The 26,536-nt window shown below is 37.7% G+C and overlaps 1 protein-coding gene across 1 annotated transcript in view; it reads left to right on the top strand.

Annotated features, from left to right (window-relative positions):
* The window catches only part of eif2b3 (eukaryotic translation initiation factor 2B subunit gamma), a 34,071-nt gene extending 18,237 nt beyond the window's left edge, over positions 1-15,834 (top strand). The window contains exons 6-12 of the mRNA XM_005795990.3: positions 4,021-4,110; positions 5,631-5,767; positions 5,942-6,132; positions 6,896-6,958; positions 7,085-7,233; positions 10,726-10,829; positions 15,594-15,834. Of these exons, the coding sequence (XP_005796047.1) occupies positions 4,021-4,110; positions 5,631-5,767; positions 5,942-6,132; positions 6,896-6,958; positions 7,085-7,233; positions 10,726-10,829; positions 15,594-15,646 (787 nt within the window). The 3' untranslated portion in view covers positions 15,647-15,834. The remainder of the gene's footprint in view (positions 1-4,020; positions 4,111-5,630; positions 5,768-5,941; positions 6,133-6,895; positions 6,959-7,084; positions 7,234-10,725; positions 10,830-15,593) is intronic.
* The last annotated feature ends 10,702 nt before the right edge of the window (positions 15,835-26,536 follow it).

The raw sequence follows: 26,536 nt of genomic DNA, 5'->3' as shown, positions 1-26,536 counted from the left end.
CCACAAAAGGTCATTGCTAACAAAGCTGTGCTCAGAGTAACTGTATTGCTGGAAGGTTCAGTGGAAGAATGAGTGTGTCAGAAACAGTTTCAAAACAAATAGTGAAACCCTTGGACCCACTAAACAGTTTTGGGGAGGTCCTTAAGATGTAGAGTTTTAACTGGAGTCGGAGCTTGAAGAGCGACCACAAACTGATGGGTCCAGAATATAAGCTGTGACTTTCTCATTTCTTGTGTTAAACCACTTCTAAACCAGACACAAGGTAAGAAGTGCTTTACATGAGCTAATGAGAAAAAGAACTGGAGGGTTAAATGAAAGTCAATGTTGCTTTTCATTAACAAAAAAGATCCCAGAGTCTGAAGGAAGAGTGGAGAGAAACAGAATTCAACCACAGTTGTGGTTGAGTGTGACATTTCCACGGTCTGTGATGATTTGGGAAACCGTGTCATTTGGTGGAGTTTTTCTCTTAATAACAATTAACAGAATCTGCATTTTCCTGAAATGACGGCAATGTTTAACTGGCATGACGCTTTTGGAGACAGTGGTAAATCCTCTTCATTCGCATAAGCCCTTCAGCCCCGTTGTTTGTACTTTCAAAACCAGACTAATGGAGGTATTCCTCAGCCTTGTTGCTGCATCTTAGTCATTGTTCACCGTGTGGTTTCAGTTGTAATTAATTAAGACATTATGCTTGGTTTGTTTGAGAGCAAGAGAGCTGTGACTTTTCTCTCAAGTTTGGGAGTCAGCCATTAATCCCAGGGTAAGGGTCGCGTCATCCTTGCCTCCAAGCACTCTAAATTCCTGCTGCTGTTGACAGAACTCTGCAACATTCACAGTGCACTGAAACTTTGTTAAACAAAGATGATTGTTCAATTTCTGGGAGGAAATCCAATATTTTTTTCTTTCTTAATGACTTCAAAACTGGTTACTAATATGGAGAATTCAGTTGAAAAAATAAATCATGAATATATTTTGCACAAAGAATAAATGTCAGTGCCTTTCATCATGAAGCTTCTCAAAATCAGCATTTATTAATATTTTAATTTATTCTTTAAAGCATGTGTCAAACTCGAGATGCAGAGGCCAAATCTACGTCACCATAACTATTTATGTGGCTCTCTACACTCTAGAGGGCCACATAAACCTTCAAGATAATAGTTGTTTGCTTAAATATTAGTTTATCAGTCTAAACAAATCAGTATTTATTCATATAGTGCCAAATTATATTAATGTCAAAAGATCTTCAATATTTAATTTCGCTCATTGAATGCCAATACAGCCATTTGATATTATTTTAACAGTTTGTTAAAATGAGCAGTGTTACCAATATACTATTTCTACTCCTACTTTATAAACTGTGAAGATTTTTGTATTGAGTTTACCATATTTTTAGATAGGTCTTTCAAATAGTTCACATTATTTTTACAGTGTCTTCTTGGCTTTTTGAGCCACTAGTCAGTGCAAAACACATTTAGATGCTCTCATATTTGGCCCAGTCCATGTATCTGCCTGCAGGTGCCAAACACTGTTGTCACATGCTGGGTGTTCTCATAAATTTGACTTTATGCTCAATCTCCGCTCACCAAAATGAACACCTGGGAAATGCTTTGCGAATAAATACCTGCGAATAAACACCCGCAGCGCATGTCAGTGCATGCACCGGCATATGTTTTTATGCTTTTCAAAATACCTTTTACCCAGACACGTGTATATTAGATTTGAATTATGGCTTTCAACATCTGGTAGTAAAATGTGTGACCAAGCAACAATATTCCTAAGCTGCCGTAGTTGCACAAAAGCTGGTGAATTTTACAAAAGACTGTTGGATGGAGGAGAATGTGGATGGTAGAGATGGACTGTTAAAAAAATATCCATCCATCACTCATCCATCTGTTCATCGAACAGATGAACAGATCCATAAATGGATGGACCAATTTATGCGTCCATCCATCAGTCCATTCCTCCCTCTGTTCATCCACCTTTCCATGAATATTTAGCCATCCATCCATGTTTGTTCTTTCCATTAGTTGTCCAGATTCACTAGTCAATTATAAAACATCCACTCATTACTCCATAAATATCAACATATATATATATATATATATGTATATATATATATATATATATTTGTTTTGTGTTTATTGCATAAATATCAGCCCATCTGTCCCCCTCAGGCGTCTTTTGCCCTCACAGCATGCAGAACTCGCCACAGACATCACCTGCAGCCAGAAACAGAAAATATTACATTAAGAGTGTAATTTTCCAGAGTGCACCTTCTATAACAAGACTGCATAGAAATGGACAAAATAAATGCTATTTTTAAACTTTAAAATAAAATCCATTTTCAGTTAAAGATTTTTTTTTTTCTGAGAATGATTAAGAGTAACTGGGGCGGAGCTAAAAAGTCCAGAACCATAGATTGTACACCTTTGATCTACTCACATACATATCTCTGTTTACTTTTTTCAAGAGATATCTATTAGATTTTATTTTTATGTTCATTTGTTTTCTTTTTTTTTTTTTTATGATACGCAGGATGTGCATTTTTATAAAAATGCCAATCCCGCTTTGTGGCATATCAATTTAATGTACTCGCCTTCTGGCATCACAACGTTGTACCAACAACCAAGTCAATAGTTTTTAATCCACCGTTATCCCCTACTTCATTTAATGTGAAAAATAAAACGGATTAAACGAAAATTGTGAACAACAAGCATCATGTCTGCTTTTGATTTTTGCCAAAGCCATGTTGTTGTTCTATGATAACTCCCAGGCTTTGTTTTGATTTTTACGAAAGTCTAAATCAATACAGCATGCTTTGAAAAATTCCCAGCAGTTACATGGATATGTGGCCTCAGTGGTGAACGGGCATAATAAACATACAAAGGCTGGTTGGTTCTTTCAGGAACAACACTCCCCTCACTTTCATTATGTAATGACTGAGAAGATCAAGAGGAGGAGTACAGGAAATCAAGAGAGTGCGAACGAGTGAAGATGAATTTCTCTCCTGAAACCTGGAGGATGGTGTGGTTTTCTTTGCCTCTCACTTTATAAATGCCACATTTTACTAGAGCCACACTGTCTCCGTATGGGGAAGAAATGTGTGAATGAGTAAATGCACAGTAGGGTGTCTGTGTGTGTGTGGCGCCTCAGTCAATATAAACCTGTCTGAGTGGCAGCTGTCTCATGGCACCAGCTTTGTGAATCCACATCAGTTGTAGCTGACATTGTATAGTACGCAGATGTCCTCCGTCTGTGATGTTTATGTCAGTAAAATGACTGCTTCTGGTTTTCTGTAAGCAACTCCTGTCTGAATGAAGAGAGAACCTCATGAATAAAACAAAATAAAACGTCATCCAGGTCGCACCGTAGAGGAGTACAATACAGAAACCGGCAAGAGCAAAAGCCTTATATAATTTGCTCAGCTTTTCAATAACAGAATGAAAATAGAAACAAAAATGTCTAATGAAACTGATTTGGAATTTATCATTTTGAATAAAAATAGAATTATTTCACCAAGTATTTTGTTATTTTTAAGTAGTAATGAAATTGTGATACCATCATATTATTATTTTTCACTTATGCCTAGTGTATTACAGTGTCATTATTTTCAAATATTTTAATTGTAACATTGTCAGTTTTATGTAATGCTTCCTAAATTAGTCATGTTCCCCTTGGAACAGAGTTTTTGTAGTCTTAATGAGACATTGACTGGCTAAATAAAGGACAATAAAGGCATATTTAACTAACTTTAAATTATCTAGTTTGTTTCTGTACAGGTGTCATTTAAATAGGAAATGCCTAACTTATAATTTAAGTAAATTCATTATTTTTGTCACTCAGTAAGCATATGGGAATAAAATGCGGATAAACAAATGCCTCCTTAAATAGAACATTTCAACTTAAATCTATTCATTTCAAAGTTCTGTTGTTTTTTTGTGTTGACAAACCTTATAAAGCTGAAAAATTACCTTTTGGAAATAACTTCATTGTTCTTTGTTTTTCTTGTTTAACCCTTAGACATCCCAGGATGCACATCAAAACAGGCCTGGTGGACGCTCACCTCTACTGTCTGAAAAAAGCAGTTGTCGACTTTCTCACGGAAAACAAGTAAGTATTGTACTTGTGACGATTTTTAAAGATGAAGAAAAACTTTCTCACCCTGTGTTCCCCATGCAGAGGTCATTTTCTCACATGCATGTGCTCATGTAGGTACATGCATACACTCACAGTCACATCAGCTTGAACCCTCAATCACTTCCTAATCTGTTTCAACTGTTAAACACGGTTCCATGGCGTGGAAGGCTTTGAAAGCGTCTGTGAGTGGGGTATTCTAGCTAGGTGTTAATTTGTTTTACTATGTGCCACTGAGACAGGCTGTTAGGCCTTTAGCCTCGGGAGTAAAGCAGTGTGACACTGGCCTTCTGTTGCAGCCTGGAGTTTATATTCACCAGATGGAGGATCTACCCGATATCAACATGTCGTAAATTTAGATGGTTTGTGAAAAATGATGAAGCTCACTTGGTTTACGAAGAAAAACGTGCCGTGTATTACAGTGATGCGTAGATAAAACTCAATAATTGTTTCCTGCTATTGTATCTTACAATAGAGACAAATGGCAAATGTTCAACTCTTAAAGGTCAAAAGTTTACATACAGCCGTCAGTGAGTGAGGCCCAGTTATAAAAAGCATCAAGCTTCTTAATTATGCCATGAATAGATGGATTCAATATGTTCAAACATGTACATTTAAGAGCTTCATACTGCCAAAAATATTAAAGAACAGTATTGATTATTCTTACTGGCATATTATCTGCATATATTTCTGCAAACTGCTACATTAAAAGTGTAAAACTCCTTTCATTGAAATCTGATATTGTCAAGTTAGTTTTTCCCCATTTTAAAATGTTTCCTGTTCAGTAACTTCAAACAAATCCCATTTCACCCTTGCTCATCTTAATAATATTTTGAATTAAAGAGATGTAGATATAAATCTTACATCAATCATTGCATCACCAATGCCCCCTCGCCCACTACCATATATCGTCTCTCTTGTTAGATGACTCATTCCTTTCTCCGGCTTCTTTCTTGGACTCTCTTTTCAGACGCTCCTCTCGGACTCTCCTCCTTCCTCCTCCGTGTTCTTTCTCTGTCCCTTGCTTGAGGACAGAAATAGACAAAGTAACTGTTGTTTTTCTCCTGTCATTCAAATGGAAATTCTAATCTCCCTTTAAAAGAAAGTAGGTGGAGGGGGTCTGGGGTTGTGAGTTGGTGGAGAGGAACACTGAAGCAAAGTCCAGAGATGAGCAAACAGATGAAAATGATCTGAAGTGAGAAATGTCAAGAGAAAAAGAGTTTCATCCTTGATTTTGGTTTAAAAGTAATAACAGGAACTTATAACGCTTGTTGTTTCACACAGAGATTGCTATTAAATAATAAAGATCTACACACTGTTATTGTGGGTTCATTTAATGCTGGCTTTAGAGTTTTGACTATATAAAATAGCCCCTTAATACTTTCCCTGTGCCTGCTTTAGCTGACAATGCTTGCCAATCTTTCATAGGATATGAATATGTCTCTGCTTTGTTTCATAAATTCATATTAAATGAACATTTTTTTTTTCTTTCTTAGGTCCATTTCATCAATCCGAGGAGAGTTGGTACCGTACTTGGTGCGCAAACAATTTTCCAAAACCACTAACAGCCAGAAGGTGAAAGAAGATTTGGAGGATCAGACCCAGAAAAAGAATGACTGCTCTACAAACCATGGTTGGTGATTTCACTGGGATACCACACCACATATCAGAATTAGATCAGAATAACATTTAACAGCCTCTGTGTCATAGCCGATTTAAAAAAAAAAAAAAAGAAGAAGAAGAAAAAGAAAATATTACAAACAAACCAAAAGAGTTGAGTTTTATTTTTTCCCCTGGCTCCTCTTAGAGCTGCTCATCTCATCGCGGGACGAGCCTCTACTCCAGCTGGCCCAGGAGCGGTCCTGTTGGAATGACCACCGCGGTGACATGAGTGAGGCCTACCACGGAGGAAAGCTCCGCTGCTATGTTCACATTATGGAGCAGGGTCTGTGCTACCGTGTTAACACTCTTGCTGCTTACATAGAGGCAAACAGGCAGGTGAGTCAGAGAGTTGGCCTGCTCATCTGGTATCCACATTCCTAAAGAATTTGCTCTACTATGTTTGATACATTTCACTGACCACTGACTTGGTGGCAAATTTTCCATCTCTCTCCCATCTCTGAAGTTTTGACATTCCAATACCAATTTTATCTGATTCTGATTTCGATTTTAAGAACTTGAACAAGAAATAAGAGTAGCATTTAAAAAATGTGAAATACTTTGAGCAGCCATTAGTTGTTTAAATTAGGAACTGAGGCAATATTGAGCTATTGTGATAGAAGAGTAGCCACAACATACCACAACAATATAATTAGGGAGGTGACATTTTAAGTTGACTTTAGGATTTTCTATTAGCAGTTAGCACTGCTAACTAGCATTGATAAAACAGTAACCCCAGAAGATACTTTTCTTAGAAAACAGCATTTTCCAGGAAACGGAATAATTTACTGTAGACATGCCATAGAAAATACATTTTCATTTTAAACAGCTTCCGATACAAATGTTCTTCTGCTTTTTTAACACCTTGTTGATATTGAAATAGCAACTATTTATTCTTCTGACAGTGACAGTATCCACACTGAAGAGAGTTGCTGTTTCCAGTCACATTTCAAGCCAAATCAAATTAACAGTGTCTGATTAGAGTCACCAGTCTTTTTTTTTATTCACCATTAGATCTTGTTGAACTTTGGGATTTGGTTTCTACATGTTTTCTACTATTTCAACTTTTGTCTCATATTAGTGTTTTTTTTCTTATAATTAGGCCCCAAAGCTTTTTGAGGAACCACCAGTTCATCCATCTGCTGTCATTTCTGAGAGATGTCAGGTAAATGTTATGCTCCTGTTTCCAAATTTTAGCTCTTTGAGTCAACTTATGCTTCATATCAATGTCTGTATTGTGTTTTAGTAGGTGTGCTTAAGAATAGATTAACGATCTGGGCTCTTCCTGCAGGTGGGGTCAGACAGCATCATTGGGGAACGGTGCCAGATAGCAGAAAAGACTTCCATAAAAAGATCAACTATTGGAATATCCAGCAACGTGAAAGAGAAGGTCAAAGTCACCAACTCCATTGTTATGCATTCAGTCACCATAGAGGAAGGGTGAGAAAACACACACTCCTTTCCACTGGTTCTTTCATCCATCCATGTAGTCACTGTTTTTTGAAGAATCCAGATCCACAGCCTGATCACAGTAGAGTTGTAGTGGATTTAGACTAGAAAGATTGTACAAACTCTATTTAAACCTGTTTAGAATTATTTCTTAATTATCTTACACTATATAGTATTATGTCTAATTTCTCATTCATTGCACATTTTTTCAGAGTCTGTTTTGCTGCAAGTTGTGTGTTTGAGTATTATGCAGATGCTAAAGTGCATAGTGACCAAATTTTAAAAACTTAATTATTATAAAATTATTTATTTTTGTCATAATTTAAAGTAAACTGGAGATACATGAGCTTAAATATTTATAAATATATCCATGATTCTATCAAAATGGCAATATATCCATAATCAAGGCTCACAATAGATTTAATCGCAGTCGTCATCACGGATTGATTCTAGATTTGAAATGCTGCGAGGAAACAGGCTGTAAAAGGACATCTAGTAATCACATTGTTTGGACTTTTTTTGTGCGATCCCTCAGGAGTCTGTATGGGGTCCAAAACTATTTAAATATATATATATACACAGTATATATGCGTGATATGTGCAACGTATGAAATATAATTAGATTTGTTGGGCCGATTCCATGGCAACATCGGTTCTGACAGTCTGCTACGGGGCAGCTGTAGCCAAAATGTAGCTTACTACCATCAGTGTGTGTATGAATGTAGTGGGAAATGCTTTGGAGTTCCCTGAAGCGCGATTTACTATTCTCACCATAATCTCAAGAGAAAAGATCATTTTCTGATTTTTAGGTTTTTTTTATAATAAATCTAAAATCACATTGTGTTTCTGTATGTATAGAGAAGCTTCAATACTCTGTGTAGAAATAGAAGAATGTGCAAACATCACTCAGTTTAAAAAATGGTTTAAATATATTTCACTAACACATTACAAGATTGTAACATGGGCTAACTTCCATCGTAAGTCTATTTTAAAAAAATTGTTTGACTGGAGCAGAGTTAGCCTCACCCACCAACTCTCTCGGTTAAACCTTTGTAGATAATACAAGTTCCTCGTGCTTCCTATTTTTTTCCAGACATTAACTTCTTAAAAAGTATTAACTTTATTATGTAAATTCAAAGAACTCCAAAGCAAGACCAATGCTCTATGAGAAGCAACATTTTTAAACCTCAAAAAGTCATCTCAGCTTTGGAAATTATAAGAAGGAAGTGCCGCTGTACAGAGAGCAACAGTAGCTACAGTAGAATTAGCATGTAGATTGATCTGTTCAGTCTCTTAGCCAGGAATTATTTTGGAAGGAGAACTCAACTTGGCCTCTATTCCAGATTTTAATGCACTCATTCACAAGGTCTTTTCCTTTTATCTCAATTTCTTACTCCTCCTCCCTTTCTTTTCATCGCGGCCCCAACACCATCTCCCTTCTCTTTCTGTCTCCAACCATCCCTCCTTAAGCTCTTTCAGGGAGCCCGGCCAGCCAGCGCGGGGACCCTCATCACGCCCGTGTAGGTGCACGCACAAGGCCATAAAAGAATGAGAGACAGGAGAAGGGAAGAAAGGAGCGAAGGGGAAAGCAAGCTAGCATGCAAGAAAGAAAATTGCAATTCTTTCTTTTATTGCTTTGAGGACATAAGAAGGATGGAGAAAGAGGGAAAGAAAGAGCCAGTATGAGGGGATTAGCAGACCCCAGCCATGTCGCTGAAACCCCTTGCATTTCTGATTTCTTTGTTTGGAGCTGACCAGAGCTTGTTGACAAAGCACTGCGTGTTTGGCAAGGGGGGATAGTAGGGGTCAACTTTATAGGATGGGGGCACAGGAGGTGGGGGTTGATGTGTGTACGTGTTTGTGTGTAGGGGTGTGTGTGTTTGTGTAATAGGGAGGGAGGATATGGGGGTCATGACAAGGAGGAGCCCTGGTGTTAGTAATTAGTGGTGTTTCAGCTCCGAAGCTTCTTTGGTGGTCTCCCCTTCTCTGTAATGTTACAAAACTCTGAATGTTGTAATCTCCCATCACCAACTACCACCGCTACCTCCTAGGTAGTCCCTTATGTGCACACACACCAACACACACACACAAGCATTTCTCCTGTTCCCATCCTGGTCTAACCACCTGAATAAAATGAGCCAATACAAACCTGTCTGTGTGTGAGGTACGGGCAGCCAAGTGTGTGTGCGTCACTGCCCGGGCGAGACCCACGTGTGTTCTCCACTTGGCTCCCATGGCCTCTGAAACACACACACATACACACATTCTGTATCTCACACGCTTGCACATACACGCCCTTTATGGTTAGTCGGGCGCTGGACACACAGGCACCGTCTGTGCGTCGCTCCAAGAATTTTATGGTGATGGTTTGGCTGAATGAGAGCACGCACGGCGGGTTGGCACGGCCAGCTCAGGTGGAACTGCAGCACAAGATCTTTAACACGGGCAAACACACTCGCTCTCACACAGCATACGCCGTTGTTGTCACAGCAGTCGACATTAATGCTAATGTCATGTCATTAAGCCCAGTTGATTGGATATTTCAGAGTTTTCATAGCAGGTGTGGAGATGCTTGACGACGAGGAAAAACTCTGAGGTCTGTCCGCTCGGTTTGCCCTGCAGCTGTGGGAGGAAAGCTGTGGATAAAGGCTCTCTGATGTTTGCAGAGAACATGCAGCCGAGTTGAAAAATATTTCAGCTCTAATAGGACATTGAGTCACTTCTTGCAGGTGCTACGTAAGCGAAATTTATAAGCGGATTTAGCTTTATAACTCTCAAGTTACTTCTTACAGGGTTCCTATTGAATCTTGAAGAGTATGAAATTAGATTTTTATCACTTCCCACATCTGTGTAAGGATGGAGGGGGAAAAAAAGTGGAGTATGGAAAATCACTTGATTTTCAAACTGCTTTCACTGTTACGTGATCTGAAAGATAAATCTGAATTACTTAAAGGCTTTTATATGCAAATGTTGTTCTTTATCTTTGCTTTGCCATATCGTGCCTTTAACTTTCATCGATCTCTTTGACCATTTTGTTGTAAGTGACAGACTGACAGAGTTGTGACATATTCAGATAACAAAAACTGAACAGGAAAAATAGTTCAAACCTAGAAACTTAGAAATTTAAGCCCGGAAACGTAGGAATTTCTGGTGTAAATATCTGAAACAGGAAGAATTCTTTAAATCTTTAAAGATGTTTTTCGCCACACTTTCGCCACAATACGTTGTCACTTAGAGACAATGTATTACACAGTATGCTAACTCGGCTGTGACCAATCACAGCCATAAGTCTTCATCTATTTTTTTCCCCACCAAATCACTTAAACATCTGTTTCCACTTCTCTACCTTCCTACCTGGAGCAGTTCTGATCTGTTGATGTTCGCTTCCCTTGTGCCTAGATGGGCACCTCTAAACATTGAAATTTATTCATGTATGAATCCAGCAACCATCCAATTAACAAAATGTGTGTGTTTGATTTCCAGATGCAATATCCAAGGCAGCGTAATCTGCAGTAATGCAATCATTGGCAGGGGAGCCGACCTCAAATATTGTTTGGTTGGAAATGGACAACGAATTGAGCCAGAAGGTAAGACGCAACAACATGAACACACCCAAAGTTAAAAAAACAGGCTCTCAATAGGTTCTTTCTTATTCCATTTCTTACTTACCCTGTTGTTTTAGGCTTGTTTTCAAATTCTTTATTTAGCAACATATTATTACACCCTGTATCAAAAGGCACTTTTGTGACATGTAATAGTGATGAAGGAGTTTCCACTGGATGCGCTTCACTGAGTGTGATATATTGAATTAGAACAAGCCAACAGTTTAGTTGTGGAACATCAGGAGCTCCTCAGAGCATTTTGGCAAATTAAGTAGTATTTTTTTATTTTGTAACATGTCTTTCACAGCAAAAAAAAAAAAAAAAAGATTATTTTTCCACTTTGTTGTTGCAATTGTCATGAGATCCAAGAGTGGGTGGAAATTAGAGACGTGCCCATCTGGCTTTCCTTGGTCAGACCCGATTTCTGGTGAAAAGAGTAGTCCCGTTTATTTACGTCATTCAACTTGTAATTGTAAATGTACACAAAAGAGTACATATTATTTGTGAAAGTGTTTGTTGACAAGTATTAATTATTATTAGATTTATAATTATTAGTTGTGATGCATTTAAATACCGAAATCCGACAGACTAATTGGTGCTTCTTCAGTTGAAATGTATTTTAGTAGCTAAAATAGAGCCACTAAAGATGAACATAAAATTTATAAAATAATTATAAAATTTGAGTCACGCCAATGGGTTGACGGAGATAAATGTGTCAACCAACAGGATGTCCTACATACTCATGCAGTTTTGTTTTTTATGTTATGTTTTTTATGTATAATATGCTTTGATGCATAAATGAGGATCGTCTTGTATGCCATTCATTTTTAGTCACTTTCAAAGCTCTTGTCTATCAAAGTGCCTGAAACAAAGTTTTTACTAATATTAATTATTGCCCTTAACATGGAAAAAAGAAAATCAAAATCAGCAGGTCAGTCAAAGAAAACTGAAAGTTGGTATAGCGTCTAGGAAAATCCTGATCAGTTAATTTCTGTAAATGTGAAAAATCCAAATTAAAATGTATATGACCTTTCAATATACTCTTTTCCTAAATACTGCCTGCTTGCTAGCACCCTGTGCGTCCCTCTGGCTAACTCAGATAAGGTGTTAATGTATGTGTGTGGGATCCATTTATAGGTGCCAAGTATTAGAGCCAGCAAGGAAAGTCTCTTCTTTCTTAAAGTCCGATTTGTCAAAGATTATTTTTTTAATTTCCTTAATCCCCTTGTCCCCAGAGTTAGCGCTGTGTGTGTGTGTCTCTATATGTGCGTGTGTGTGTGTGCGTTACATTGATGGAGAGGTTAGAGAGCACGGCCAGAACAGGACCACCCGGAATTCAACAGCAGCAGCCTGCAGCCACACACACACACACTTTTAACTCGTGAACACGTTAGAAAGAGTGAACAAGCTACAGGCTACCAGACTAAGAAGCCTAATTGAGTGAACAACAGGGCGCTCTGAGCAGCAACAGTTTGAATTTGAGCTAAAATCTTCCTGAAATGAAACCATTGAGGCCGCTCTGAAACAAACGGCGCGATTGCTCTGCAACAAAGTTTATCTCACTTCAGCTTTTTTTTTTTCTGTTTTGTTTTTGTGTAATGGTTTTGACATCATTTACTCCGAAAGTTCAGTTACGGAAAAATCTATATTTTTCTTATAAAAGTGCCTTTTGATCTTGTTTTTTGGGGGTTTTTTTTCCTTTCCAAAACTCATCCACTGGTTATAATTTTGCTAGTGTAGTCTTTCCTTCATTAAAGATTAATAGTTTATGGTGCTTTTTTATGTTGCTTTATGGTGAATATAAGCCTTCAAATTAAAGTGAAATTTATTCCAAAAACTGCAGGCGTTTTGTCAGCATACAAACAGGACTTATAAAATTACGGATTTATTTAAATCCGTTGGTGCCTGTTTTAGTCGTTTTTGGTATCAGTTTCTGAAGATTCAGTCTTTCATTAGATTACTTTATATGAAAGTTAAAATAGCACATAAAGCTTTCGTCTCCTTTTCTCTGTATTGTTGTAATGTTTGAATAAAAGATAGGTCCTTGTTGCCAATCTAGCTGTCTGACCGCAGGCTGTTAAAGACATTATACACCCACCCTACTGTTGAAGCTGTTAGCAGCCAAAGACCACCATGACAGCTTGACACAGACACACACATACGTTGCATTCACAATCGTTTATCGGCTGTTGATTTTTCTTCTTCTTTTTTTTTTTTTTCAAAGCTGAATACCTCATCTCTTTGTGCTTTGATGCACATTTTTATCAACACCATAAAGAAGACAGAATCCCTTTCATGTCTTTTTATCCTCAGTTTAATATGGCGCAAATCTGTTTAAAATAAAGTCCCAACCGTCAATATTCGGGTAGATGTAAAACAACCTAGCATCTTCTCTACTTCCCATCCCTCCTTCAGCTGGAGAAATATGTAAACACAAACTATATTGGTCATTGGAGACTTCTCTGGCTCAAACAGCATATACTTTTCCTCTTTTACACTCCAGTCACTCCCCACCTTTCCTTCCCTTCCTTCTCCTGCAGTCCCATGCTCCATTTGTCCTCTCCTTTCACACAACAGTGGCTAAGCTCATTCTGAGCAAAAGATTCCTTCACACTAAAACCTGTCTGTGTGGATGGAACATTGCTCCCTGCCACCATTTGTTTTGGATCAGCACCGGTACTTGGTGGTGGAGGGGGCTGGAGGTAGGAGGGCACGGACCCAAGGAGGAATTGTGACTGCTCTCCATGTGTTAGAGAAGTAGAAGGTTAAAAGAGATCATCACACATTTTTAGAGCAGCAGTTAAAGTTAAGATATTGGGACTGAATAAAAGTTGTAGGGTGGACTTTCTAGTTCTAATCCACTGTAAAGATTTTTTTCTTGACTTCATTGTTGTATCAAACTAAATTCATTCAAATATTTATTGTGTTTGTTAGCATTGTAGTAGTCTGGGGCGAAAACAGCTCTGTGAGTAGAAATCATCATATTTGGCAATCTTTGTATCACAGACAATTATGACATTATGCTGGTTTAAAGCTAATTTATGAACTAATCCTGGAACAAGATCGCCGCTTTTGTGCTCCTGGACACAGTTTTTCATGTTGTGTTTTTATGCAGAGGTTTGACCTTTTTGTTGTTTGAATCTACAAATTACAGCAAAGAAATCTGTCATCAATATTAATTATTCTGTTATTGGTAACTGCTACCAAAATACAGGGGTGACCAAGCTTTCACCATGGGTTCCCCAAACCTTTTGGAGTAGCTCACCACCAAATATCTGAAGGAGTCTAACTGCGTGTACTTTTTTTTATTTATTTGAGCTATTTTCAAATCAAATCAAATTTTATTTGTATAGCACTTTTCAGCAGCAAGGCATTTCAAAGTGCTTTACATCATATCAAACACAGAAACACAATACAACATAGAATCAACAATCAAAACATGACATTAAGTCAAGTTCCATCAATACATTTGTAATTGATTACGTTTCAAATACAATCCTAAACAGGTGGGTTTTTAGTTGAGATTTAAAGGAAGTCAGTGTTTCAGCTGTTTTACAGTTTTCTGGAAGTTTGTCCCAAATTTGTGGTGCATAGAAGCTGAAAGCTGCTTCTCCTCGTTTGGTTCTGGGGATGCAGAGCAGACCAGAACCGGAAGACTTGAGAGGTCTGGAAGGTTGATACAACAACAGCAGATCTTTGATGTATTGTGGTGCTAAGCCATTCAGTGATTTATAAACTAACAACAGTATTTTAAAGTCTATTCTTTGAGCTACAGGGAGCCAGTGTAGGGACTTTAAAACTGGTGTTATGTGCTCTATCTTCCTGGTTTTAGTGAGAACGCGAGCAGCAGCATTCTGGATCAGCAGCAGCTGTTTGATTTGTTGGACAGACCTGTGAAGACGCTGTTGCAATATAATTTTCTATATTTTAAAGTTATTTTAGGTATTTTCATTTTATTTCACAATTTTTTTCATATAATTACTTATTTAATATTTATTCTATTGTTTGACTGAATTGTCAATTTCTTTGACCAACCTTTGTGGTTTTTAATTGTGCTACGACATAAATTGTACATTGGCGTACTAATTGATTCTTTGGCTATCTGCAACTTGCATCAAGAAAATTGTGCTGTAAATATCTTCAAAAGCTTAGTTTGTTTGCAAGATGCTTGATCTTGTGCCATCTATTCATGCAGTAGTTTGAACTTGCAGTTTTAAGGAATGAGAGAAGGTACAAAACCTAGCTGAAGTTTTTTATTCCTCATATGTTAGAGAGCACAGGATAAATATGTGACTACTGTCATGTTTTGTCATGTTTAAAAGAAAAGAATGGACAAATCTAATAAAAATGAGTGCAAGAAAGATAATTTTAGAAAGCAAAACAAAGGAAATGAAGATGAATATGGAGTATATTAATGAATATGGAATATATATAAATGTATTTATTACAATATAACTTACGGTACATGGTGGTTGTAATAAGGATTTTTGAGAGTTGGAAAAATATTCCCAACAAAATATCTTTCTCACTAAAGCACAGCAAAAATGTGAAATATTTTTCATCTGCTCAGACTGAAACGTTTTCCAACTGTTTAGTTGAAAATAAATATGACTCACAAATGTCTCAGAGTATAATGCATTGTCGCAGTGGTCGTTTGTGGTGTGTTTACTCTCTCATTTTCCAGATAAATCTCTATATACATCATGACATATACTTATTTTTACCTTTCACCTGTAATCTTCTTTTCAGTTGAACGGACAAATGAAGTCATTGTTGGAACGGACCAACTGATGGAGATTTAGCTTCGTCACAGAGAAGTCGAAACCTCACCTGTTAACCTGAGAGCAGCAAACCTGATAGAGTGACTGATTCCAGCTGACTGTCCAATCAGAAGCCTGGAAGCTGCTGGACAGTCTGGGGATGTTTTTTTTTTCTTTTTTCTTTTTTTTTCTTTTTTACAATAAGTCTGAATAAAGACAAGTTGACTTGACTGCATGGATTTGTGTGTTTTTTCACTCTCCATGAATAACTAATGATCAACATTAACTGGTGGATCTTGGCCATCCTGTCAGCGCTCCTACCCTTCATCAGATCATTTCTGTCTCCTCATAGCAGCTCTCAATTACTCAGTTTACAGTGTTCCAGAGGGAGGAGCGTGTGCGCGCATACACACATCATTGTGCCTGTGCGTTAAGGTGTTTACACACGCACGCTGTGCAGCTGCGAGCACCAGAGATGGGGAGAAAAAGGCAGTGGGAGGGGTGACCACAATGGTGTGTGTGTGGGAGGGAGTTAAGTTTATTTGTACACAAAAATGGTGTATGTGTCGGGCCTGGACCACCCAGCTCGATCGCGTATCAGTTAACACCGATGCCCCACCCTGAAGCACACTCGCTAGCCCGGCGGAGGAGGAAACTGATTCACGGCTGATGCTTTTCTTTTTTCCTTTTCCTTCTTATTTTTGTCTTCCCCATCTGAAACTCTGTCTGTCGACAGATTTATTGCATTCCATTGGTGAAGTATTTTTCCTAAATTACAGATTAGAAGTTTCTTAGTCTTGTAGGAAGGAGATGAGAACAGGGATGTCAGTGTGTCTTATTTACTCTCCTCTATTTCCTATTGTGTCTGTGGCCTTGCTTGAGTCACTTAGTCTGGAAGTGACGAGATGGTATGAGAGATATGTCTTTTACCTCATATAAAATAATGTAAGCTATGCTGAAAAATAATTGTTTTACATTTTTCCTTGATTTAGACATAAGGATGTGCTATCCAATATTGACATTGTCCACAAAATACAGTTAATTATAACTAAAATATAATTAAACTTCTCTCTTGTTTTGAGAAGATTAAACTCGGACACATTTCAGTGGCTATTGATAAAAGAGCAAATATTTGGTTTAGAGTGGCAGAAAGTGTTTAACATAGAATAAGTTTAATAGATTTATTTAAAATTGTATATTTTGAAGCTGCAAAATGCAGCACAAATTAATAAAGTCACTCTCTCCTTCACTGTATCCTGATGCAACTTTGACAGTTGTGGATCAGTTTGCCTCTTTGCTATGGCCTGATATTCGTCTCAACCTAAGGAACCCATAATCACATTAAACTTAGCACAAGAAAACCCCATCTGAGATTAGTCTATTTTTTTCCCCATTACTATAAAAACTGCTTGGCAATTCAAAACATCCCAGTTCAGTATGTGGACTGTGCTCATAAAAAAAAAACTTGTCCTTGCTGCCAATACCAAACATCTTTTGGTGGATATAGTCGGATGCTGTGGGGCAGCTTCTCTCACCGTGGAAAAAGAGTTTCATCATCATCATCAGTGGAGGACAGTCTAATTTCAGAAGGAGACTAGGACCATCATATTACTGCTCACTTAGCAACCAAGCTCTGTCTCCCAGCTGGTCCAACTTGTCCCCACAGTGTGGCATTTTATTGGAAACTACCTTCTGAATTTCAAAGTGGAGAAGATGGAATAGACAGCCTGCACTAAACATTAATGTAGGCTCAGGTTGGGTGTGCTGATTGAACTTCACTAACACAACCACACTTACTTGCAACAAATTCATTAAGGAGTAGGGTGGTGTCCCACATCAGTGTGTGACCAGACTTCACTGTGTGAACGTTTTCAGTTCTTCCTCTTGCTACCTCTTTGTTTATTAAATAAGTAAACTTTCAAATTTGCTAATATGTCTTGTTTCCTCAAATTTCACTTATCCAATCCAATAAACAAAACCCAAATAAGAGTCGGTAGAACAAATAAGCTGTCTTGCTTTGGCAGAGAGTTCTGGTTTCCAGCTCTGTTGTTCAACCTAAAAATGTCACGTTTAGTCATATAGCACAAAACTGAAATTGCATTAAGAGCTTCATAGTTTCAGGAAATCATAATGAAACAGCACATGGAATAAAATTTTGATAAGTTTTGGATTAAAGGAGAATAAAGAGTTTATTCAGTGTAAAATTGAATCAATGTATTGCATTTTAGCTTATATTTCTAATGACTCAAAAAGATAATCATATAAACGCTCAAATCTCACATTTAATTCCACTGATTGTGATTCAGAACCAGTTGACTTTTATCATATATGAGAGACTGTGACCTGAGTGACCTTGTGCTGATAGAAAATATGCACTTGAGTCACAAAACCATGTTTCATTACACTGGGCAAACAGTTGATTTTAGAAAAGTGTTTTAGTCTTTGAATGTACAGATTCACATGACAAATTTTTATACCCTAAAAATAGTTTGGAACAAAAGGCAAAAAAACGTCAGAAGTACAACATGGTGTCAGAGCGAAACAACCAGTGCCTAACTTTGACAGAAAACTGAGCTTAATGTGGTTTTAGGTCTTACCACAGATTTATGTCCATGTTGTATAAGTGACTAAAGTCCCATAAATAAAACACTTAAGAGTTCAGTTCCTTTGGAAGACCACTCTGTAATTTCAGATTTTGTGCATTCATTGATGTTCAAAAATTTCTTTTAGTCATTTTCTTTTTCAAGGAAATGTTTTTTTGTACGGCTAGAGTATTCGCTTTTTTTTTTTTACTTCACAGCTGTGCCACCAACTTTGCGTTGCCACCAATTCCCCTGCCAGGTTTTTTTTTTTTCAAAACAGACATTGAAGTTGTCACTGCCTCTCATCTCCAAGAAAAACCGAATGTACCAGCGAAAGAAAACATTTCCTACCTGAGGTTTAAATTCACAAAAACAACAGTCAGGATTCACTTTATCTCAGCTGGATCGACTTTTTCCTTTTCAAGCAATGAACCTCTCTGACCTCTCTTTTTGACCACATGATGAGAACTACACAGCTGGGTGTGTTTGGGTAGAAATTTGTATATTTGTACAAAAACCACAGAGTCCCTTCTGTACAACGCCATCAGGGCTGAACCTGTTTCTGCGATCGCTTTTAATCTGCTGCTTAGCAGACGCCGGTAAGATGATGAAACCATGCTGACGCATGGAGGCAAATACAAATCTCCATGTTTTGCTAGATTCAGTTACAAAACCTCAAAATAGATCAAGGTTTCCTGCAGTGCCAGCTTCTTTTGCTTTGTTGAATTTGGACATTTTTTAAAAAATAATTATCAATTTCAAACTAAATCTTGTAGTGCCACTGAGAGAATAAATAAGTAAAACAAAATATTTTTGTCACACTGATTGTTCTTGGCAACAGTTGAAGTTGTACTTTTAATGTTTAGCATCCACAACATAAACACATGATTTGACTTGCTCAAGTGCATTTTCTGGTTTTTGTCACGTCTTCGTTTTGCTTTATTCTTGTGAGCTAAACAACAATATTTTGTGGGAGGTGATGGAAACAGATGTATGGGTAAAATGAGAAACTTACAACATACGAAATTTCAGATTTAAATGCAAATCCAGTAGCTGACACTTTTTGGTAAGCTGAATGGGGAACTGAGTTTTATTATCTTCATTGAAGTGACATGTTTTAAATCAAAATGCCACCCACTGGTTTGACTGTACTATAATGGAGCAGCTCATTTGCTGCAGAGACCTTTTAAGAAATTATGTTGCACAAGTCCACATACGAACATATAAAAACAACTTTAGTCCAGTTTAAAAAGAAGCATGCATAATAAATAAACAAATATAAAATAAATTGTAGGTATTATAAAACAGCACAGGTATTAGAGCTTTTTAGGGTGTCTCGTCATCGACGCAGACAAGAAGAAATAAAATTAGATAAACTGCAAAGGAGTTACTTTGAAAAATGCAAGTCACTATATACGATAATAACCTGTCGAAACAAATCACATTACTATAAATTCTGTTTGGTAAAATTTGCTCCCAGAAAAAATGCAGGTAAGAACATCCAGCTGGTTGGTTTGTAGTTTTAAAAGAGCAGTTTATACGAGGCTGTAAAAATATATTACATTTTGTTAAAGGGCTTTTAAGATTCAGCTTTAATAATTATTTTAATAATGAATATAATTTATGAGTGCATTTTCTGACACTACAACATTACAACACACAAAAAACATGGGTCAACAAAAATTTGCATAATGGACTTTTTACTATACAACTGTGTCATGACTTGTGAGAAGAACATGATAGAGTTTTTTATATATATTTTGGATCAAGAGGCAGTAAAAAAAAGCTGGATGCACAATATGAGCTTTATGGTATATTCCTCTTGGCAGTGATTGATTTTAAACTCAGCCATTAATGGGTTAGGGTTAGATATGAGTCTAAATATTAAACCTGAACAAACGTTCCTTCACTGACGAAGGAAAAGAACTAGACATTAGGAAGTCGTTAAAGCAACTCCTCATGTCTTGGTCTCTGACGCTTCATATGCCCATGCATAAAATCCAGTCTGCGTGATTTCCTGTAAGTGTGGAAATATAGAATAAAGAAGCTCAGTGCACGATGGACACGGTGGCCCGATGAAAGGAGACAAATGTGTGACACACAAACATCCACACAGACGCGCAGAGGTAGGGTGGAGTTTGAGTTCTGCTACAGGGTTGGGGGGGTTATTGCCTGAGTAGATGGGTGGCTTCATTGCTTGAGGCTTGATTGTGGGTGAGCAAGAGACACGCTCACACAGAGCGAGCGATCAGGCCACCCAAGTGGTAGTCAGTCAGAAACCTGCGTGTGTTTGCTGCTGACCCCTACACATTAGCACAACACTTCCTCAATTTGTCTTCTGTGTTCTTGGACCACAAATGAATTTCCTCCCTCGTCTTTTTTTTTTTTTTTCCACACACTACCTTTCAGGATGCTTACATCCTCCTTCACTGGCATCTCCACCAGACCCACCCCATCTCCAACCTAAACTTTTGAATGCATACACACAGAGAGAGAGAGATGCTCTTTTGACAAACTTCACTTGCTTATGTTACTTGGCCAACAAAGAGAATGCATGAAGATAACAAGCTCATTGAAATGCCACAGAAACCCTCACTAGTGTCCCCTAAGCCAGATATTGCTGCTGGTCGCTGCAGAGCCCTCAGTTTGCTAATTAAGTCAGCCCTGAGCCTCTGTTTGATTGGAATCAAGCCTTTTGATGTGAAATTGCAGTAAGTCGCAAAAGATTGACCCGCTTGACACCCACAAGGTTCTTATTTCTTTCTAATCTGATTAGCACAAGTGTTGAGGCAGAACTCTGAAGGCACCGGTTGTTTTAAATCATCTGAAATGAGCCCTTTTTTTTGTCTTCACCGCCGTCTGATTCAATCTTTCCCTCTATTTATAATCTCACATCAGTTACTGTTCTTTAAAATACCCATATTCTGTTTTAATTCAAAAAGGTCTAAAATGCTAAACAAAATTCTGATTATTAAAGGCAGAGAGATGGATAAATGGGTGGACGGATAGATGTGAAGCTCTGTGCTTTCTTTTAAAATCCACAGGTCCAAAGTTTGCATTACCACCTGCCAGTTGCGTCTGACAATACCTCAGTTACAACCGTCCCAAACAAAGACTTAAAGAAAGTGTGTTTCTCTGTTTCTTTCTATGTTCTGTGTGTTTTGCCCCCAGAAAGGCAACCATTCATTACGATGACAAAGGGGTAAAGAAATGCATTATCATAATTAATCTTGTGTGAGACCGTGGGTGGCAGCTTCGATTCTGCTTCTGACTCTGAAGGAGAGTCTCAGTGCGGATTGCCTCCGTCTGCCGCTGAGCAGATTTTTTTTTTGGTCTTTAAATTTGACCAATTATTTAATTTGACTCTTTAAACCGGTGAGACTCTGTCTCACCGGTTTAAAGGGCAAACTCATAAAATAAAGTAAATAGCAACTAAAATGCCTCTATTAAAGTTTGTTCACTTCATTGCTGGGTTTTAGTGTGATAAATATATTGTACTGTATGTTTTCTTGTTGAAAAATAGAACTGATGGAGAAAAGAATCATACCAAAAAAAAAAAAATCATGATCTTTTCAAGGAACACAAAAATGAACTTTTTTCAGTTTTTGTAATTGTATAAATGACTGGTTGGAACTGAAAAGTTGAGCATGTGCATATGCTGAACACATACTGTACAGACCAAAACGTTTGGACACACCTTTCTAATTCAATGGGTTTTCTTTATTTTTATGACTATTTATAAGGCAAGAAATCCCACTTATTAACCTGACAGGGCACACCTATGAAGTGAAAACCATTTCAGGTGACTACCTCTTGAAGCTCATCAAGAAAATGCAGAGTGTGTGCAAAGCAGTAATCACAGCAAAAGGTTGCTACTTTGAAGAAACTAGAATATAAGGGGTATTTTCAGTTGTTTTACACTTTTTTGTTTAGTGCATATTTCCACATGTGTTATTCATAGTTTTGATGCCTTCAGTGTGAATCTACAATGTCAATAGTCATGAAAATAAAGGAAACTCATTGAATTAAAAGGTGTGCCCAAACTTTTGGTCTGTACTATACATTACTGTTACTTCTCTCCGTTATTCCTTTTCCTCCCAAGTTCAGATGCTTATACTGTGAGAGCTTCAATTTTTCAAATCTTAAATATTATCAGCTCTTTTTTTATGGTGGGTTTGATGATGTTTCTTTTCTAATATTCTAAGATAAGCTGTTTTTAAATGATTTTTTCTACAATATTCTTATTAGGTTATAAATTAAGTGCTTTTACATGATTTCTTTGGAAGATCAAATTCACAACGCCGTTCCTTAGGTTCACAACTCATTACCAAGGGTGTTCCTTGGTTATGAGTTGCCGTCATTTAAAAACTTTTCCCCCTATTACATAGCTCTTCTTAAAGCAATAGAAGAAATGCAATCATGAGCAATCTCGCTGCTTCTGTGTTAAATAAACACTTTCTGGGCCTGAACAATCAGCGACTCGGCTGCTGGGAGACGGCTGAGTGCCAAAGCGGTTCCGTAACTCTGCCTATAGCGAATACAAAACCCGCGGCAGACAGCAGTTTAAGCATGGATGAGTGACTGGATTGGTGAGTTCACTGGGGAGAGACGAAATGGACAAATAGAGATTGTGCGGAGGGAGAGGGAACAACGGGGTCGCAGAATGAGAAAAAAGGGAGATGAGCGTGATAGGAAAGGTTCGAATCCAAAAAGAAGAGAAAAATAGAAGAGGATGAGGCAGGGGAGGGGATAAACAGAGGAAGTTGGGAGAGAGAGAGAACATATGGGACAAAGGATGTGGAGAGGTGAAGGAGGGATTAAGGGTTTGTGTTTGGAGGCTAGGGAGGTGTGATGGCAGATATCTACACAGCGCATGGTCATCTCCCATGGTTTATTTATCCAAGGCCTCTAGACCAGGCCTCGGACCTCCCTGAGTTTGTTAGGCTTGAAGGGGCCCCTTACCACACAGTCCAATTCCTCACATTCCACATTAGCTCCCATTTCCAGCTGCCTGTTTGCCTCTACCACTCAACCTGACCCAACCCAGTCCAAGAGAAGCCAGTCCGCAGGCTGGTCAGCGCCACACTGGAAAATTCAGTTGGTCTGGAGACGGAGGGTGTATTTGTAGACGTGTGGCAGTGACTGATAGCATGGAGTTGTTGGGCAGCAATAATATCTGACATTAAATTTAGATTTATTGTATTAACTTTAATAATAATAATAATAAATAATAATAATGATAGCAAATAAAAATGCTGGACTTGCTAACTTAAAGACAATTAGAAATTTGAAATTACAATAATCACAGAATAATGTTTTTTTTTCTTACAAAGCCACCTTAACAATAACAATGAGCTAAATTTCCCCTAACTGCAATAAGATACATAAAGTGAAGCACTTTATCAGTTGACAGTGGTGGTCTTAGGTGTCGACAATGTGGCTTTCTGCCCAGGGCATCACAGCATAATGGGGAACACAAGGGGAGAAAAAGGTTGAAATATTAGTTCATCCTTTTCATTATTTTAAAGTTATAATAAAAGAGCTAATTTAGTATTATCTGCCAATTGTGTGTGAGCTAGGATCATATTTTCTGTAAATGTTTCTTATCAATGAGAACAAATTTTCTGTGGTTGTTCTCTCCACTAGTAACCGCAATAGGCTTACCTGGAAGTGGGCCCCCAAATGAAACTGTACCCAGGGCCACATTCAATCTTGATCTGGCCCTTTGCGTAAATGCTGTGAATGGCGGCAACTGAAGCATAATTCAGATCCATCCCCATATTTTCAATGATTATCGATGCTGGTTTGCGCACCAGAATGTTTTCATTAAATGCAACTAAAGATGGACACTGCATCTTTTTCAGTGGGGACAAAAGAAATGTAACCACAGTTGAATATATTTTGATTAAACTCATTTAAAAAAAAAAACCTGAAAGGGATTGTGTTGGAATTAGATTGTTCTGATTTTATACCTCTTTTTCATAACTACTTGTTGGAGATATGTTACATTTTAGCATTAAGTAAACTCCCATTTCATTTAATGCACAGGTGTTCACATGTTTATTCTTCATGAAAAGTGTCGATGCCAAATTTGTTATTTGTAGACTTATAATTTTATAGTTTATTAATAATGCCACTTTATAAATTTACTTTATTTACTTGCATATTTACTTCATATTATCTCAATCAGAACCAGTCTTGTGGTCAAATTCTGATTTGACATCATTTAGTTTAGTTAAATCAAAATCACAATACCACCATAAATAGTTGATCATAAAATGCCAATTGGTGAAAAGTTACACATTTAAGCATTGTTTGCAATCATATCGTAAAATGCCTTTTCACAAAAGTTTTTTGTCAGGTAAATAACTATGTAATTAAACTTAAAAATGGCAAATTCTGGATAAAATACAGGTAAAAATGTAGCATTTTCCGGTGCCTCTGTAAAACACTGTGTCAAGTAGTGGAAACAGAAATAACGCAAAAAGTCAGCATAATCTTATCTACATGTATATCCTTCTCATTTCACCACACCGACGCTTGTGTTACTTTATTTTGCAAATAGTGATGATGGAACCAGTAGTTCAACATCAAATGGCAACATTAAACTTACAAGCGCCTCCATCGCTGTCGGTGAAAAACCCAGCTTCTCACAGCGTCACCTATGTATGCAACAAATCGCTCCAATTTGAGTTCAGATTGTTTTACTGGCACCTAAAGAGCTCCACATTAGCACCAGGCGCCAGACAAATGTTCCTCACGCCGGCTTAGAATGGTGTTTAGGTAGAGAATGACTCTAATCGGGTTGTGTTTGTTCTTCACCCCCATACACTCATGAGTGGGGCCAATGGGGGCTCGTATTAGCAGAGCACTAAAAATTAAGTCAGGTTTGGGAATTCTTTCTTTTTTTTCTCTTTCTTTCTCTCTCTCTCTGTTTCTTTCTCCCTTCTTGTTCCTCACTTTCTTTTTTTTCGTCTTTCTTTCTTCCTCTCCTTCTTCCTTTGCTCCTTTCTTTCTTTACTTATTTTCTCTCTTTTCTTCCTTTCAGTATCATTCTAAGGTGAACTGCTCTCTGCTTTCTGAACCTATGAAGTCATGCATGGTGAGACATGGACGTTTTCCAAAAACCTGCTTAGAGATACGGCTGTCACACCGAACCAGGCAGCACCAAGGTGTTGACAAAAAGGATGTGTATGTAGAAAGATTACTCCAGTACACCTCCTTTACTTTCTTTTTTATTGTTGTCATTTCATGGGAGAGAACGGTTACATTTTTCTTGGGTAGACGACTTTAGCCTCAAGAGGGAAAGTTACAGTTATTGGTGCAAATTGCCTTCTGAAAGTATTAATACCTGTTAAACATTCTGAGGAGTTAAAATAAAATACAAAATCAGTGTATATCATTGGAGGTTTATGTGATTAACCTACAAAGAGTAGAACAAAGCTGTGAAATGGAAGGAATATTGAGTTCAATATCTTTTACAGAAAGACATTTAAAAAATGAATTTGATGTGCAAACAATGATGTGTGGCGGAAAATAAGTGCTGGATACAATCCTGAGGAGGACATTTCTATGGTAACGCAGTGGCAACATCATCCTGTGCAGATGCTTGTTTTTCAACAGAAAAACTAGTCAGAGCTGATGGGAAAATGGACGTCCCTAAATGCAAGAAGAAAACTGGTTCCAATAGGACTTGAGACTAGAATGGAGGTTTACCTTTCAGCATGATAGTACTTAATGAAATAAGTTAGATCAGAGCATTGTGGTAGAACGGCCCAGTCAAAGTCCAGATGTGAGTCCAGCTGAGAATGTGATGGAAAATCTAAAAACTCATCTTTATAGATGCTCTCCATTTGTGTCTTGCATAAAACCGATGGGTAAAAAATGCCAATATTTATAACTTTCATTTGGCTACTACATCTGAAAACAATCTGATTTTTCTTAGAAATTCAAGATCAAACACCTCTTTGTCTGATTCTGTCACATTAATCGCTAATAAAATACACATAAGGTAGTGAAGTACCAAAATGTTGTAAATCTCCAGGTGTCTGACTAAGCCCACTTTAGCAAGGTGCTGTTGAAGCACTAACCACAGCTGCCTGCTGCAAACTGCTCATACACCAAAGACTCAGATCGGACTGGAAAAAAAAGGCCTCCTGATTTGGGGATTTTGTCACAAATGAGAGGCTCTCGAGCCTTTTCAAACATGATATGGGCTACAGTGATAGAAATAGTGTTAAAAGATCTGCAATTCCCACACACAAAATGTGTAGCGAGAGAGAGAGAGGGTGGGTGTGGGGGAGGGGGGGGGAAGAAAACGGAATCACATGTTTACATTCCTGTCTGAAAA

The sequence above is a fragment of the Xiphophorus maculatus genome, chromosome 6 (genome assembly GCF_002775205.1).
Source record: "Xiphophorus maculatus strain JP 163 A chromosome 6, X_maculatus-5.0-male, whole genome shotgun sequence".
NCBI lineage: Eukaryota > Metazoa > Chordata > Actinopteri > Cyprinodontiformes > Poeciliidae > Xiphophorus > Xiphophorus maculatus.
The sequence above is the reverse complement of the archived record's forward strand: the minus strand, read 5'-3'. Positions and strand labels throughout refer to the sequence as shown.